Source organism: Lithobates pipiens, unplaced genomic scaffold, assembly GCF_037356315.1.
Source record: "Lithobates pipiens isolate NorthernLeopardFrog02 unplaced genomic scaffold, aLitPip1_a1.2 Scaffold_16, whole genome shotgun sequence".
NCBI lineage: Eukaryota > Metazoa > Chordata > Amphibia > Anura > Ranidae > Lithobates > Lithobates pipiens.
In genome coordinates, this window is record NW_027507748.1 from 535955912 (window position 1) to 535973255 (window position 17344).

Here is a 17344-nt window from a genome sequence, read left to right on the forward strand (position 1 = left end):
TGAGATTTCCGTGAAAGATGAGCGTTTTGTCACCTCTATGTTTTTCAAAGATACGGATAGGAATTCTTTCACTCCTATGGATAGTTGTCATCACACCCCTTGGCTTAAGTCGATCCATTAAAGGCCAATATATAAGACTGAGACGGAATTGCTCTGAGGTAGGAGAATTCCTGTCACAGGCAGAGGTTCTCACCACGAGGTTCCTTGAGAAAGGCTATCAACAGGATTTTTTGTCTGACATTATCAATAAAGTGACTAACATGAGTCCACATGAACTACTCCTTGAGAAAGGCCCACGAGTGAATAATATCCAGGTGGGTGTCCCTTTAGTGACTACCTATTCTGTTCAACAGAGGAATATAAAAAAACTAGTTAACAAACATTGGCATATTGTTAGCAGTGACACGATGCCAGAGAGACCAAGAATAGTTTTTAGGGGTGCCTGTTCATTGAGAAATCGATTGGCACCTAACGTTATTGACCCACCGTTGAGAAGTAGGGATTTTTTCGATCAGCTAACTGGCTTCTATAAGTGTGGAAGAGTCTGTTCTTTAAATTCATGTTCACGCAGACGTACCATCTCATTTGATAGTACTGCCACAGGGTTGGGTCATGTTATTAAGCCTTGTATTACGTGTTCCACAACTGAGGTAGTCTGTTTGTTGCAGTGCCCTTGCGGGCTACAGTACATGGGACGGACCAAGCGCCCATTACAGGTGCGATTAAATGAGCATATTACCAATATACTGATTGGATTTCCTAAACATTCTGTATCCAAACATTATTTAGTGGCGCATAATAAAGACCCTTCGAACACCCTATTTTTAGGAATAGATAAATTTAAGCCTCATTGGCATGGTAGTTCCTTGGTGATAGGGATTTCAAGGCTTGAAATGTCCTGGATCCATCGTTTAAAATCATACACCTCATATGGATTGAATATCGATACTGATATTAATGCTTTCATAGATAATTTCTGATTTTGTTCATTTTATTTGGTAGGCCTTTTTGATTATTACCAAATGTGATTTATATATTTTTACCTCTGTTGTGCTTTTGTAAACCCGTTCTGAGATGCGTGACGGGCCTCAAGTATAACTATTGCGATATTGGTAAAATGTGCGGGGTAACAATTGTATATATATATATATATATTTTATTTATTTTTTGTATGGGGGGTCATTTTTCCTGCTATGAGTATTTTTCACTATTTCTTTATTTTTTCTCTTATTCATTCACTATATATAAAAAGTTTTTTATATAGTTATTAATATTGATTTATCAGTATATTCACTATATTGATTAATTATGGGTACATATATTTACTTCAGGGTAGGCACAAATTCACATAATATATTCAACTTGATTTTGTATTCATTTTAATTTATATTTAGTTTAAATGTATTATCACATATTTTGATAATTTTTTAATTATGTGTTTGTGTGTGTTTAAACACACAAATAATTCATGCCCAGTATGTGGGGTATTCACTTTATATATACACATTTTTATATAAGATCTATACATATATATTTTTTGTATTTTCACTTTTATATATATTCTCAAATGTTATATATATATTTTCTTTATTTTTTCATTTATTATATTTTTTTATTTTTTATAACATTTTTCTTCATTTCTATATTTATTTAATTATTTTCAGTTATATATATACACTTTTTTATTTAAGTTTATATATATATAGGTTTTCTAGATTTCTATTGTGAATAGGGTTTACATCATATCGGATCTAATGTGATCCCCCTTGTTTATATAATCTATTACAGTCGTAATCGCATATTGCAATTTCGATACTAGGGGCCACGCTATAGTATGGCCATCTTTTATTCTTTCCCTTATCCAATATGGAATAATCCGAGTTTTTTTGGCATCAATCAAGATGGCGTCGTGGGCCGGATCTTGCATCTCAGAATGAGGTCTGGCTATAAATGGTGGTGCGTCGCTGCGCTGCCCGTTCCCCATTGATAACGTCATTTATGACGAAACACGTCTGGGAAGGTACGCAGTGACGCCACCACGCTCTACGAGGGGAGGACGGCCTTTGGAAAGCCGGCCGGCTTTTTGTGATTTATTTTCGATGCTGTTTTAATGGATACCTTACGTAAGTGCAATCGTTTATAGTATAATAAAATATCTGAATGGTTTTACACTATGGAGGCATCTTTCTCTTTCTTGGGCTAATGCTGGTGATGTACCCGATTGCTGACCGTGGAAGTTGTTTTTTGCGATGCTGCCATACACTGGGGATAGCAGATCAGTTAGCGTTTGATGCAAGGATAATGACACGGATGATTTATTATTAAGACTACAATTTGACACGGATGATTTACTATTAAGGCTACAATTTGACCTGTATCTGGTAAGAGCATCTTAATCTCGGTGACGGGCACTGGTTTGCAGTTTCGTGTGGATTCACCGTGGTGTCCTGATAAGAACATACATAGTGGACTCTATCTCTCAGCTTTGGCTCTCTTCAAGCTGTTTTTTCTGTTATATATTTATTTTTTAATGTCCTTTTTGCTCAATTAGTTTGCGCGATACCAATGTTATTTATATAATAGGCAACAAATATTCATTTATTTATGTGTGTGCTATTAATTCTTTAGGTATTTTTCATTATTTTTGAATAGGGTTAGTGGCGCAGCTTTCCAAATCTTTCTACTTATACAGAAGTAACCTTTACAGTACAACTGCTTTTGACACAATTGGTGGTTATACAGAAGTAACCTTTACAGTACAACTGCTTTTGACACAATTGGTGGATTTGTGTGATACACAAGATACAATGTCCAGTACACAATCAGTCTAGATGATAAAAAAAAGTGTCACACATGTGGTTTTGCCATACTTGGGAGGAGTAGCAGAATGTGTTTTGGGGTGTAAGTCCAAGTATGCCTATGCTGCATGTGAGAAATATCTTATTAAATGAACTGTGCATTTTCCAAAAATGTGGCAATAAAATTAAGTCTTCAAAAGACTCATCAAATACCAGGGGTGTCAGGAAATTATATGCGTAATTTAGGTCCCTAGAACGGCTGAATCTGCTCCTTGGATTTTGAGCCCCCCTATATGGCTAAGCTGTGAAAAAGTCTCACACATGTAGTATCACCATAATCAGTAGGTATAGCAGAATTTGTTTTGGGATGTAACTCTAAGGCCACGTACACACGGGCGGACTGTCTGCCCAACTTAGTCCGCCGAAACACATTTGAGCGGACAATCCGCTCGTGTGTGGGCTTCAGCGGACTTTTTCAGCGGACAGTCTGGCGGACTAAGTCTTTCGGAATTTCCGTAAGATTGTCCGTCCAAACTTGGTTTGAGCGGACAGTCCGCCCGTGTGTGTGCCAGTCCGCTGTACTTTCGAAATGAGCGGACTTTTCCCGCCCGGAGAAAAGTCTGCTCATTTCGAGCGGGTATCCAGGTAGGCGGGGCACGCGACGGAGACGTCGCGGGCCCCGCCGCCTGGTATGGACTTAAAGGGGAACCCCAACGCCGAAAAAAATCGGCGTGGGGGTGCCCCCCAAGTCCACAACAGACCCTTGTCCGAGCACGCTACCCGGCCGGCCAGGAAAGGGGGGCGAGCGAGCGCCCCCCCCCTCCTGAGCCGTACCAGGCCGCGTGCCCTCAACATGGGGGGTGCCTTGGGGAAGGGGGGGCCGCGCGGCCCCCCCACCCCAAAGCACCTTGTCCCCATGTTGATGAGGACAAGGGCCTCTTCCCGACAACCCTGGCCTTTGGTTGTCGGGGTCTGCGGGCGGGGGGCTTATCGGAATCCGGAAGCCCTCTTTAATAAGGGGGCCCCCCGGATACCGGCCCCCCACCCTATGTGAATGAGTATGGGGTACAATGTACCCCTACCCATTCACCTGTGAAAAAAAGTACAAAAAAAAACACAACACAGGGTTAAAATATTTTATTGCACAGCTCCGGGGGTCTTCCGTCTTCGGGGGTCTTCTTGCCGGACTCCTCCGCTATCTTCTTGTAGCTCTTTTGCTAGCGGAGGAGTCCGGCTTTCTTCCTCCCCGCCGCCGGCCTCTTCTCCCGACTTCGGGGGTCTTGTCCCCCTCTTCGGTTCTTCTGCCGGGCCACCGCGCCTTCTTATAGCTCTTTTACAGGCGGTGGCCCGGTCTTCTGTCGCCGCTGTCGCTGTCGCCGCCGCCTTCCCTTCTTCTTCTTCTTCTTCTTCTTCTTCTCCAGGAGATGTTGCCTCGACGATCTCTCCGGCCGGAATGCCAGAGCCGCGCTGCGCGGCCACTTATATAGTGACAATGGGGCGGTGTCACATGGTATATGTCACATGGGTTGGTCACATGGGTTGATGTCACATGGGGACTATGACATCGTAAGGGGGCGGGGTCACCATGTGACCAACCCATGTGACATATACCATGTGACACCGCCCCATTGTCACTATATAAGTGGCCGCGCAGCGCGGCTCTGGCATTCCGGCCGGAGAGATCGTCGAGGCAACATCTCCTGGAGAAGAAGAAGAAGAAGAAGAAGAACGGAAGGCGGCGGCGACAGAAGACCGGGCCACCGCCTGTAAAAGAGCTATAAGAAGGCGCGGTGGCCCGGCAGAAGAACCGAAGAGGGGGACAAGACCCCCGAAGTCGGGAGAAGAGGCCGGTGGCGGGGAGGAAGAAAGCCGGACTCCTCCGCTAGCAAAAGAGCTACAAGAAGATAGCGGAGGAGTCCGGCAAGAAGACCCCCGAAAACGGAAGACCCCCGGAGCTGTGCAATAAAATATTTTAACCCTGTGTTGTGTTTTTTTTTTTGTACTTTTTTTCACAGGTGAATGGGTAGGGGTACATTGTACCCCATACTCATTCACATAGGGTGGGGGGGCCGGTATCCGGGGGGCCCCCTTATTAAAGGGGGCTCCCGGATTCCGATAAGCCCCCCGCCTGCAGACCCCGACAACCAACGGCCAGGGTTGTCGGGAAGAGGCCCTTGTCCTCATCAACATGGGGACAAGGTGCTTTGGGGTGGGGGGGCCGCGCGGCCCCCCCTTCCCCAAGGCACCCCCCATGTTGAGGGCACACGGCCTGGTACGGCTCAGGGGGAGGGGGGCGCTCGCTCGCCCCCTTTCCTGGCCTGCGGGGTAGCGTGCTCGGACAAGGGTCTGTTGTGGACTTGGGGGGCACCCCCACGCCGATTTTTTTCGGCGTTGGGGTTCCCCTTTAAGTCCATTCCAGGCGGCGGGGCCAGCGACGTCTCCTTCACGGGCCCCGCCTACCTGGAGACGCGCTCAAAATGAGCGGACTTTCCTCCGCGTGTGTGGGCGAGTCCGTTCATTTCAAAAGTAGAGCGGATTGTATGGCGGACTTAGTCCGCCGTATTAGTCCGCTCAAAAAGTGCCGTGTGTGGGCAAGTCCGTTCATTCAAAAGTTTGGACGGACTGTCTGTCAGATTGTCTGACGAACCTAGTTGGGCAGACAATCCGCCCGTGTGTATGCGGCCTAAGTATGTCCATGATGTGTGTATGAAATATCCTATTAATTGAAAACGTTGTCAAAAAATAAATTTCATTTTCTTTCCTGCATTTTCCAAACAGTTACATAAAAAAAAAATCATTACACCACATATAGAATATAAATTGGTGTGTTTGTATCTCAAAATTGGGTAATTTTGTGGGTTTTTCCACTGTCTTGCTTCTCCAGACCTCCAAAAATGTGATAAGTAGTCAGAAAATTCGATGCGGAATTGACATGATATTTATGCTCCTTGAAAGCCCAAAGGTGCTCCTTGGATTTCTGGCCCCTTTGTGCATCTAGGCTGTGAAAAAACCTTACACATGTGGTTTCCCCATACTTGGGAGGCATAGCACAATGTGTTTTGGGGTGTAAATATGCCTATGCTGTGTGTGAGAAATAACTTGTAAAAATGGCAATTTTGTAGGGAAAAAAATCTTTTTATTTTTTAATTTCTTAATTTTCCAAAAAATCGTAACAAAAAAAATTACAACTTCAAAAAACTCACCATGCCTCTTACTAAATACCTCAAAATGTGGGGTAGCGTGCTCGGACAAGGGTCTGTTGTGGACTTGGGGGGCACCCCCACGCCGATTTTTTTCGGCGTTGGGGTTCCCCTTTAAGTCCATTCCAGGCGGCGGGGCCAGCGACGTCTCCTTCACGGGCCCCGCCTACCTGGAGACGCGCTCAAAATGAGCGGACTTTCCTCCGCGTGTGTGGGCGAGTCCGTTCATTTCAAAAGTAGAGCGGATTGTATGGCGGACTTAGTCCGCCGTATTAGTCCGCTCAAAAAGTGCCGTGTGTGGGCAAGTCCGTTCATTCAAAAGTTTGGACGGACTGTCTGTCAGATTGTCTGACGAACCTAGTTGGGCAGACAATCCGCCCATGTGTATGCGGCCTAAGTATGTCCATGATGTGTGTATGAAATATCCTATTAATTGAAAACGTTGTCAAAAAATAAATTTCATTTTCTTTCCTGCATTTTCCAAACAGTTACATAAAAAAAAAATCATTACACCACATATAGAATATAAATTGGTGTGTTTGTATCTCAAAATTGGGTAATTTTGTGGGTTTTTCCACTGTCTTGCTTCTCCAGACCTCCAAAAATGTGATAAGTAGTCAGAAAATTTGATGCGGAATTGACATGATATTTATGCTCCTTGAAAGCCCAAAGGTGCTCCTTGGATTTCTGGCCCCTTTGTGCATCTAGGCTGTGAAAAAACCTTACACATGTGGTTTCCCCATACTTGGGAGGCATAGCACAATGTGTTTTGGGGTGTAAATATGCCTATGCTGTGTGTGAGAAATAACTTGTAAAAATGGCAATTTTGTAGGGAAAAAAATCTTTTTATTTTTTAATTTCTTAATTTTCCAAAAAATCGTAACAAAAAAAATTACAACTTCAAAAAACTCACCATGCCTCTTACTAAATACCTCAAAATGTCTAATTTCCAAAAAGGGGTCATTTATACTGTCCTGGCTATTTTGTGGACTCTATAACTTTCACATAGACTAAATAATATATACTGATTTTGGTTATTTTTGCCAAAGCAATGAAGCAGAATACATTTTATATTTTGGCCTAAACTTATGAAGAAAGATTATTTATTTCCCATATTTAATAACAGAAACAAAGAAAAGCATGTTTTTTGTTTTCAAAATTGTTAGGATTTTTTTGAATAATTCATTTAAAGTGTGACAGCACTGAAATCTGAAAATTGGCCTGAGCAGGAGGGGCTGAAAGTGTCCGGTACTGAGGTGGTTAAACACACACCGGTGGATAATAACATTCAAATAAAATAATCGAGGTGGCAATGTGTTACTGGTCTTCTTTCTAAAAGCTTTGTTGAGGATGTGGGTATTTTTAGTGTAGATATATTAATACAAGACAGAAAATATAGTGGTTTGGTTCTGTAGCACTGGCCACCCACACGCTTTATTTTTCATTTTTTTCATTTTTTTTTTCTTCAGACGTTATGCTAGGCTCACTGCCTTTTAGCACCACAAGCTGATCATTTAAAATCTTGAAGAAAGGACAATGGTTTTGTGCTCATGGGAACCTATTTAGTATCAGCATTTAGCAGTCCTAGTCCAGTCACACAGCACATTATTGTACCTTAACATTAAATAAAGTGACATTAAGCCAAGTGCCTTTGTTTCTCTTACCAATGCGTTTGCAGTATTGATGATAACATTATGGATATGGAATCTTAAAGTACTGAATTAAAAGCACTATGCCTCTAAAACAAAACCAAGCCAAAACAACCAAAGTTTTGGCACTTCCTCAGTGTGCTAAAGCCTACCTCCATTTCTACCTCATGCACATTCCTATTGGCCAGTAAGGCAGCCCATCATAGTGATGAGCCAATAGGAATGTGAGAGAGGTGAAACTTCCTGTTGAGCTTTTCTTGTCAGAACAGCCTAGAATATTCCTCTGTTGATGATTTTGTAATGAAATAACACAGGTAGTTTTATAGACAAGATGAAACACAAATGTTTAATGTACCGTAGATTACAGTACCTTGAAAAAATATTCATAACCCTTGAAATTTTCCACATTTTGTCATATTACAACCAAAAATGTAAATGTATTTTATTGGGATTTTATGTGATAGGCCAACACAGTGGCACATAATTGTGAAGTTGAAGGAAAATGATAAATGGTTTTCAATTTTTTTTACAAATAAATATCTAAAAAGTGTGGCGTGCATTTGTATTCAGCCCCCTTTACTCTGATACCCCTAAAATCTAGTTGAACCAATTGCCTTCAGAAGTCACCTAATTAGTAAATAGAGTCTACCTGTGTTTAATTTATTCTCAGTATAAATACAGCTGTTCAGTGAAGCCCCCAGAAGTTTGTTAGAGAACCTTAGTGAACAAACAGCATCATGAAGGCCAAGGAACACATCAGACAGGTTAGGGATAAAGTTGTGGAGAAGTTTAAAGCAGGGTTAGGACAACAACCCTAAACATACAGTCAGAGCTACAATAGAATGGTTTAGATAAAAGCATATTCATGTGTTATGCCGTGTACACACGACCGGACTTTTCGACGGTCTTCCCGACGGACTTTCGACAGAGGTCAAACTGACTTTCTGAACGAAACTGACTTGGCCACACACGACTGGAATAAGTCCGTTCGAAAGTCCGTTAGTTTTGAACACGATGAGGTAAACGGGACTAAACAAGGACGTTAAATAGCCAGTAGCCAATAGCTGCCTTGCATCGTATTTGGTCCATCGGAGTAGCACACAGAGGGTTTTCCTGATTTTTAGTCTGTCGGACTTGAATCCGTCAGATAGATTTGAAACAAGTTTTATTTCTAGGTCCATCTGACTTTTGGGGAAGCCCAAACACAATCGAATTGTCCGACGGATTCCAGTCTGCCGGACCAAGTCTGCTGGAAAGTCCGATCGTGTATACGCGGCATTGGAATGGCCCAGTCAAAGTCCATTTGAGAATCTGTGGCAATTGCTGCAAATTGCTGTTCACGGATGCTCTCCATCCAATCTGACAGAGCTTGAGCTATTTTGCAAAGAAGAATGGGCAAAAATGTAATTCTCTAGATGTGCAAAGCTGGTAGAGACATCACCAAAAAGACTTGCAGCTGTAATTGCAGCAAAAGGTGGTTCTACAAAGTATTCACTTGGGGGCGGAATACAAATGCACGCCACACTTTTCACATATTTATTTGTAAAAAATAATGTAAAACCATTTATAATTTTCCTTCCACTTCACAATTATGTGCCACTTGGTGTGGTTGGTCTATCACATAAAATCCCAATAAAATACATTTACGTTTTTGGTTGTAACATGGCAAAATGTGGAAAATGTCAAGGGGTATGAATACTTTTTCAAGGCACTGTGTGCCATTCTTAATGCTTGCACACAAAGGTCTCCAAATGGACATCTGCTCCTATTTCCGAATTCCTGCTTAGTGCTTGCAGACACCCATATTCCTTGGTGCTGTCAGAGCTCCAGCACATTGCATTTTTTAGAGATTCTGATAGTGCTTTTGTATCCAATGTCAGTGTGGTAGCCTTAAAAAAGGAAACTTGGCATAGGAGACATTTATACTCTGGCAATCTGCTCTTGAAAATGTTGGTTGCCTGGCTGAGTCACTGATTACGAATATGTATGTGGATCGTGCCTTGCAGTAAACCATGATACACATAATGCGTACTTTGCTGCAATGTGTTTGTGTTGCGTTGGGAGCCCATTCCAAATGAATTGGCTGCCTTAATACACATGCAATGAAACAGCGCAGCAAGAGTTGCAAAGGAGCGCTCAAACTTGTTCATAGTTTCAGAGGACTATTTATTGCTGGGGTATGATTTACCATAGTGTGAAATGAGGGCATCATGTGAAGAATACACTATTTGTTGCATTTCACTTTAGCCTTAGCAAATCAGACCCAGGTTCCCTTCACCACAGTTCTGACTTTAGTAAATCAAGCTCCCTGCATATTGATTGACAGCCCTTTTTTTTTTTCAGACTGTTTCTTCTGCCATATCTGCAGGTGCTGGATGTGTCCTATAATAACATCTCTTTAATTCCAAATGATATCTCCAATCTCAGGTAATTGTGAATTTTTATTTGTTTGTATATGTTTAGTAGAATGAGCCACATGCTATGTGGTTGCAAGAAATAAAAAGCTTGCGACAGTTTACAATCTAAAAGGGGTGAACAAGGGATACAAAAGGTAATAACTGTAATGCCCCCTACACACGATCAGACTGTCCGCCGGACTTTCTGAATGAGCAGACTTGCACACACGGCCACACACTAACTGACTAATCCGCCAGACTTTTGGCGGAGGTCCCCCCGGGGGATGCTGGGACTGTGACATCATAAGATGCGGGGTCACCATATGTGCCTATATAAGTCGCAACGTGTCCCCGTTGTTACAGCGGGAGAGAGTGTTGTGTCAACATCGGAAGAAGAAGACGGCAGCGGCGACGAACAAAGGAGAAGACCGGGCCAAAGCTAGTAAAAGAGCTGGAAGAAGATGGCGGAGGAGCGCGGCAGAAGAACCGGAGAGCGGGAGAAGAGGCCGGAAAGCGCAGCAGAAGTCGGAAAACCCCCGAAGTCGGAAGAAGCCCCCCGTACGACGACGGAGAAAGCCAGGTTCCTCCGCTAGCAAAAGAGCAGAAGATAGCGAAGGAGCCCGGCGGGAGGACCCCGGAAGTCAGAAGAAGACCCCCAGAGCTCGCTCCCGCGCTGGTCAGGACCCCCGTGAGTCCGGTCGCGGGACCCGCGGACTCGATCGCCGCGGGCATCCCCGCGATTGTCTCACGGAGCGGCCGAATGGAGGAAATGCTGTGTAAACAACATTTTTCCATTCTGCCTAGCAACTAGTGACGCTGATCTCTGCTCCCTGTGATTGGAGCAGAGATCAGTGTACACTAAATGAAAGCCCAACCCCCCCACAGTTAGTAACACACCCCTAGGAACACTTAACCCCTACACTGCCACCCACTGGTTAACCCTTTCACTGCCAGTGTCATTTACACAGGAATCACTGCATTTATATAGCAGTGATTACTGTATAAATGACAATGGTCCCAAAAATGTCCGATGGGTCCCCCACAATGTCGCAGTCACAATAAAAATCGCAGATCGCCGCCATTACTAGTAAAAAAAAATAATAAAAAATTATTAATAAAAATGCTATAAAACTATCCCTATTTTGTAAACGCTATAACTTTTGCGCAAACCAATCAATAATCGCTTATTGCGATTTTTTTTACCAAAAATATGTAGAAGAATATGTATCGGCCTAAACTGAGGGAAAAAAATGTTTTTTTATATATTTTTGGGGGATATTTATTATTACAAAAAGTAAAAAATAATGCGTTTTTTTCAAAATTATCGCTCTATTTTTGTTTATAGCGCAAAAAATAAAAACCGCAGGGGTGATCAAATACCACCAAAAGAAAGCTCTATTTGTGGGGAAAAAAGGACGTCAATTTTGTTTGGGAGCCACGTCGCACGACCGCGCAATTGTCAGTTAAAGCGGCGCAGTGCCGAATCGCAAAAAGTGGTCTGGTCTTTGACCAGCAAATTGGTCCGGTCTGAAAGTGGTTAAAAGCCTGTGCTGTGTGTTTTTTTTTATTGATGCTTTTTCCCCCCAGGTGAATGGGTAGGGGTACGATATACCCGATACTCATTCACATAGGGTGGGGGGGCCGGGATCTGGGGGCCCCCTTATTAAAGGGGGCTCCCGGATTCCGATAAGCCCCCTGCCCGCAGACCCCGGCTAGGCCAGGGTTGTGGGGAAGAGGCCCTTGTCCTCATCAACATAGGTACAAGGTGCATTGGGGGGGCACAGGCCCCCCTTCCCCAAAGAACCCACCCCACCATGTTGTGGGCATGCGGCCTGGTACGGCTCAGGAGCGGGGGGGCACTCGCTTGTCCCCACCCCCTTTCCTGACTGGCCGGGCTGCGTGCTCGGATAAGGGTCTGGGGTATGGATTTTGGGAGGAACCCCACACCATTTTTCAGCGTAGGGGTTACCCTTAAAACCCATACCAGGCGACGGGGCTCCCGAGGTGTCAATCTCACCAATGAAAGCGACGACATTGACTTCCTTCTCTAGTCCCGTCGTACCTGAAGTCACGTCAAAATGAACGGACTTAAGTCCGTGTGTGGGCTAGTCCGTTCATTTGTAAAGTCCGGCAGACTAGCACACAGACGAGCGGATTGTCCGCCAGAAAGCTGAGTCCGGCGGACAATCTTGAGTCAAGTCTTCTTTCAAAGTCCGCTTTTTGAGCAGAAAAAGTCAGCTGTAGCCCACACACGGTCGAATTAGCTGAAAAAGTCAGTCGGATAGTTTGATCGTGTGTACAGGGCATAAGAGATGAGCTGATGGAGAAGGTAAAAGTACAGTTTATTGGATGGAGGCGGGATAGCCCTCTCAGAAAAGATGGGTTTTCGGGGATCGCCTAAAAGGCAGACAGAGTAAGGCATAGCCGGATTTGGGTAGGGAGTTCCAGAGGATGGAAGGCACTGTGGAAGAGTCCTAAAGCTGAGCATGAGAGAGGGTGACAAGGGGGCTAGAAAACAGGAGGTCTTGAGAGGAGCAAAGAGAACAATTTGGGTCATATATTGTGATGAGATTAGAGATGTAGCTCATGGCAGAGTTGTGAATTTCTTTGTATGTAGTTGTTAGGATTTTGGATTTTTTAAATTAAATTTTATATTTATTTATAAATGTTAGTAATAAAAGCCAGCCTTAAGTTATACTTTTCTTTACCACATTAACCGCTTGCTGACTGCCCCAAATACATGTATACAGCGGAGCAGCGGCTCCAATAGGCAGAATAACATACAGATATGTGATTCTGCACTTTCTGGTCTGCGACGGGCTGCCAGCGACCTGCTCTAATTGGACACAGCAGGAGCCAATCAGCGGGTCAGGCGAGCCTGATGTCCTCTTGGACCCGCCGATTGTTCCCGACAGAGGCAGAATGGCGGTCTGCCTATGTAAACAAGACAGATCGCCGTTCTGTGACAAGGGAAGACAGAGATCCTGTGTTTCTGCTAAGAAGGAACATGGATCTCTCTCTTCCCACAAGTATAGGATCCCACACACAGTTAGCACTCCCTAGGGACACATTTAACCCTTTGATCACCCCTGATGTTAACCCCTTCCCTGCGAGTGTCATTAGTACAGTGACATTTTTTGAGCACTGATCACTGTATTGATGTCGCTGGTCCCCAAAAAGTGTCACTCCTCCTAGGTTTACACTGTAGCGATGCAGGAACCGGCATGATTACATCGCTGGTTTCCGCATTGGACCTCTCCCACAGGCAGTTCACACTGCCCTCTGCGAACTGCTGCGGGTGTCAATACAATGTTAATGACACCCCCAGAACAGTTCACAGATCGCAGTGCGAACTGTGACAGCACAATTGTCAGTTAAAATAACACCGTGCCGTATCGTAAAAAATAAAGGGAGGTAAATCTTCTGGAGCTGAAGGGGTTAATGGGTTATGGATTTTATCTGTTTATGATGATTTGTAGTAGAGATAATTTTAGAGGAAATAGCGCGCGCCCAAGCATTTAAATGCTGTGTTTCACATTGTGTCACAGGAAATAGCTGTGCGTGGTGCTGGAGAAGGAACAGAGTGACACTTGCTGTACTATGTAACAATTAGGTAAAAGGCAAGCAGGAAACGGGCTTACCTCTATTCTGAATCATTGCTAAGGAGACTGAATGTCAGGGCATAAATACAAATAAAAAACTGAAGAAGAAAAACGTTGACTTCGGATTCCTGTATAAATATCAACTGGTAGCTCATCAAAACAGAATCATACTAAAATAAGTATAATAACTTCCCTTTCCTGATTCTGGTAAAAATGTATTCGTGTGCAAAGGTCTAGACAGGGTTTTAGCAACTTGTACTGGTCAGCCTTTGAGACAGGAACATGCTAGGGTTTTAGCTCAATAACTCTCACTTTGAGTAAATTTGATTAACTGTGCTTAATCTGCAGACTGTAAGCGACAGAGATAAATAAAAGACCTGCAATATCCAATTAATTATGGATTAAAAGCAGACAAAAGCTACCTGAAGGTTATCTTTATTGTTAATCATAGACCCCATCCTGGGCACCAGCTGATTGAAGGTGTCAACTTTTGTTGTATCTTAGCGCTCTACCATACTGCTGGGCCTCCTCAACCTACTAAAGCATCCCAGCAGTCAATAACAGCGCCCCCATTAGCTTGCAGGATAGTGGTTTAGTGTGGCAGAGCCCCAAGACTGAGCTAATGTCTCAGGCATCAGTCCAGAATGTGTGTCTGGAATTTCCTGGATGCATAGATAAAGATTTAGCTAAATAAAGGTTTTGCAGGACAACAGTACTCTTGGTACGAAGAACATGTTGAATAGCCCACCTTGTTCAGCTTGGACTCCCATCAAATAACACACCCCAAAGTACTTTCCATTTATATTTAGTCTATTTATATTGCCAAGCCTGTGCTGGTTTGTGTTGAAAAAAAAACAGAAAGAATTTAATAGCATACTGTCTCCTGGCCATTGAAACTCATCCATGCTTCCAGAGAAGGCTTTGCCTCACTTGTCAGCAACTAAATATCATCCGATTTCAGCAAGGAAACTGATCAGTCTCAATTTTATATCTGCTTTTAACATGTGAAACTAGCTCGAACTCTCCCAAAAATCGACATGATGTATGTGCTTTGGCGCATGCTGATCAGCATTTGTAATTTTAGGGAGTCATTGAACAATTAAAGAGGAAGTAAACCCTGATGAGTTTACTTCCTCTTTCATTCCCTGCAAAGGCAAAGCATAATGGACTACTATGCATCGCATTGTAGTCCATTATGTGTCACTTACCTGACACAGGAGCCAGCGAAGTCACCGCTGTCCCCTGTAGTCCGCCACATCCATCTTCTTGGTGGGGTCTCGCAGCTCCGCCGCTGTCATTCGGCGAAGCCGCGATGACGTCACTCCCGCGCATGCGCACGGGAGCCGACACGCACACACAGTATAAATTTTACAGTGGGTATGGAAAAGGATCACTCCCCTTTAATTTAACTGAACTTGAGCAGTTCTTCTAGGAAGAGTGGGCAAATATTGCAAAGTTAGTAGAAACGTATCCCAACAGACTAAAGGTCATAACTTAAGCAAAAATACTGACACAAGGGGGTGATCCTTTTTCCAACTCAGTGATTCAGTTATTGAATTTTTAATTTCTCTTACATTCACCGACCGACACAGCTCCACTCTGTAACCAAATGGGTTGTTAGCCCTATCACTGGAGATACTAGGCAAGTTGTAATACAACACTTCATAACTTTTTGTTCCGTCCATGGGGCGGTCCCTAGGCTATAACCCACAGCCTGCTCAGGCAAAACTCAGTTTTTTCTTGCCTAGCGAAGGAGATAGACCTAGGGACCCTGCGGGCCCATAGGCCTGTGTTTTTTGATGCAGAAGTCTGGCTTTTTGCGCAAGATGAATGATCCTGTGATCTTCTGTCAACAGCCGGCTGGGTGACAGGCTGGTTCACTTATCCTTGTAGTCTCCCCAGTCCGGCCAGCGAGCATGTGCAGGTTGCAGCTAAGGCTCGCCAGGCCACGACATACCTCAGCTCCAGAGGTGGTCGGTGATCTTTATGCTCCGGGGCATACATATGACCGGGCTACTGATGTCTGCATCACAGTATGCTGAGGCCAGTTGTCTTCCCTGTACTGATCAGGAGCTGACTACCGTGGAATGTCTCCCAGTTTCAGGACTGGTAAGTACAGCTCTCCCTGCCTGGCGGGGTGGAGCAGCTGGGCATTCCCTGGGAGGTCGATTCGGGGGCCCCCCTCACCCCCCTCTCTTCTCTCCCCAGTCCCTATCTCCCTCCTTCCCCCCCTCATGGGGGGGCTGTACATGTGGTGAGCGGTCTGTGTGTGTGTCTGGGCTCTCACCTGGGGGTTTTAGCTGTGCTGGGTGCCTGGGTCCTGAAGCTTAGTCCAGCTGGATGCCTGTGTAGTCATGCCCCTGTGTTGGTGCAGCGCTGGGCCTGCCACATGTTCTCTCTAGTCCCTCATATCGCTGTTCGGCGGCCATTTTAAGTGTGGGCAAGGGTCAGACTGGCTTTTGGCTTCAGTCGGCCATTTTCCTGGTGATTCCATATTAAGAACACCGGCGGCCATTGTCTTGTAGCCGGACCACATTTTTGTGCTCTAGCAGCTGCCCCTGTGCCCTCTGCTTCCTGTTTGGTCATCACAGGGCGCTGGGAAGGTTTTCCTGTGTTCTGAACATGTGTGTTTGATCGCCCACAGATCGTTCACCGATCGTGCGACCGGCCAACCACCGACAGTTTTCTGCTATCTCTGCATCTGGGAGCGCTGGGGACCTTCAGGCATTGCGGTAATACAGCGCGGAACAGCCCAGGGTGGTGAGTCCAGTGGGTTAGAGCCCCTCAGCCAGCGGCAGCAGGAGAGTGGGACTGTCACTGTCCTAAATCCCCTTCAGGTGGCAGACAGGGTAGAGTCAGCATGGCTTCAGAAACTGGTGTTTCTTCCCCCGAAATCCAGGCAATTACAACCGGGTCACCTGCGGACTGCGTGATCCCTATGGACACCCTTACGGCGGTCCTCAATTCGTTCGTTGCCAGGATAGAGGCGGTGCGTGGGAAGAAAGGTGCTAAAAAGCGGCCCCTAACCCCCCCCCCCCTGTCCTCTGGGGAGAGCTCTGACACAGACTCGGGTCCTGCTGAGGCCGGTGACCCCTGCTCTGTCTTGTCAGATGACGCTGACCAGGACCATTCAGACAGTGAGGATGAGTCCCCGTCCGGGTCCGTGCGTGACAAAGCGCTTGTTGGAGCACTTATCACAGCTGTGCGTGATACCCTGAAGATTCAGGAGCCAGCGGATCCCTCTGCTGATGTACCGGTCCCTTTTGAGTCCCCCAAGCCAACACGTTCATCTAAGGTGTTCCCGTATCTGACTTATTTTGATAAGCTCATTTACAAGGAATGGGGTCGCCCCCGCAACTGACCTTTTCGATCCCCAAATCCATGGCTGTGCGTTACCCCTTTGAGGAAAGCCTTCTCAAGAAATGGTCAGCTCCTCCGGTCATGGACCCCCCAGTATCCAGGTTAAATAAAGTAACCACGATCCCGGTTGAGGGGACTCCTGCATTCAAGGATCCCACGGATAGGAAGGCCGAGGCGGTAGCTCATTCCTTGTTTATGGTTGTGGGGTCAGCCGTGCGACCTGTACTGGCATTCGCATTGGTGCCGCAGACACTGACTGAGTGGGCAAAAGTTTTGCACCATGAATTGGGAGAGCAACAGGCCTCCCCTGTCTGCGTGGAACTAGCAGACCAACTAGTG

At 45.1% G+C, this 17344-nt stretch overlaps 1 protein-coding gene across 4 annotated transcripts in view; it reads left to right on the forward strand.

The window, feature by feature from the left end:
• The window catches only part of LRRC63 (leucine rich repeat containing 63), a 121994-nt gene that overhangs the window by 97757 nt on the left and 6893 nt on the right, over window positions 1-17344 (forward strand). For all 4 annotated transcript variants that reach the window (XM_077483242.1, XM_077483241.1, XM_077483244.1 and 1 more), the window contains one exon: window positions 9991-10074. In XM_077483242.1, coding sequence (XP_077339368.1) covers window positions 9991-10074 — 84 coding nt within the window. The remainder of the gene's footprint in view (window positions 1-9990; window positions 10075-17344) is intronic.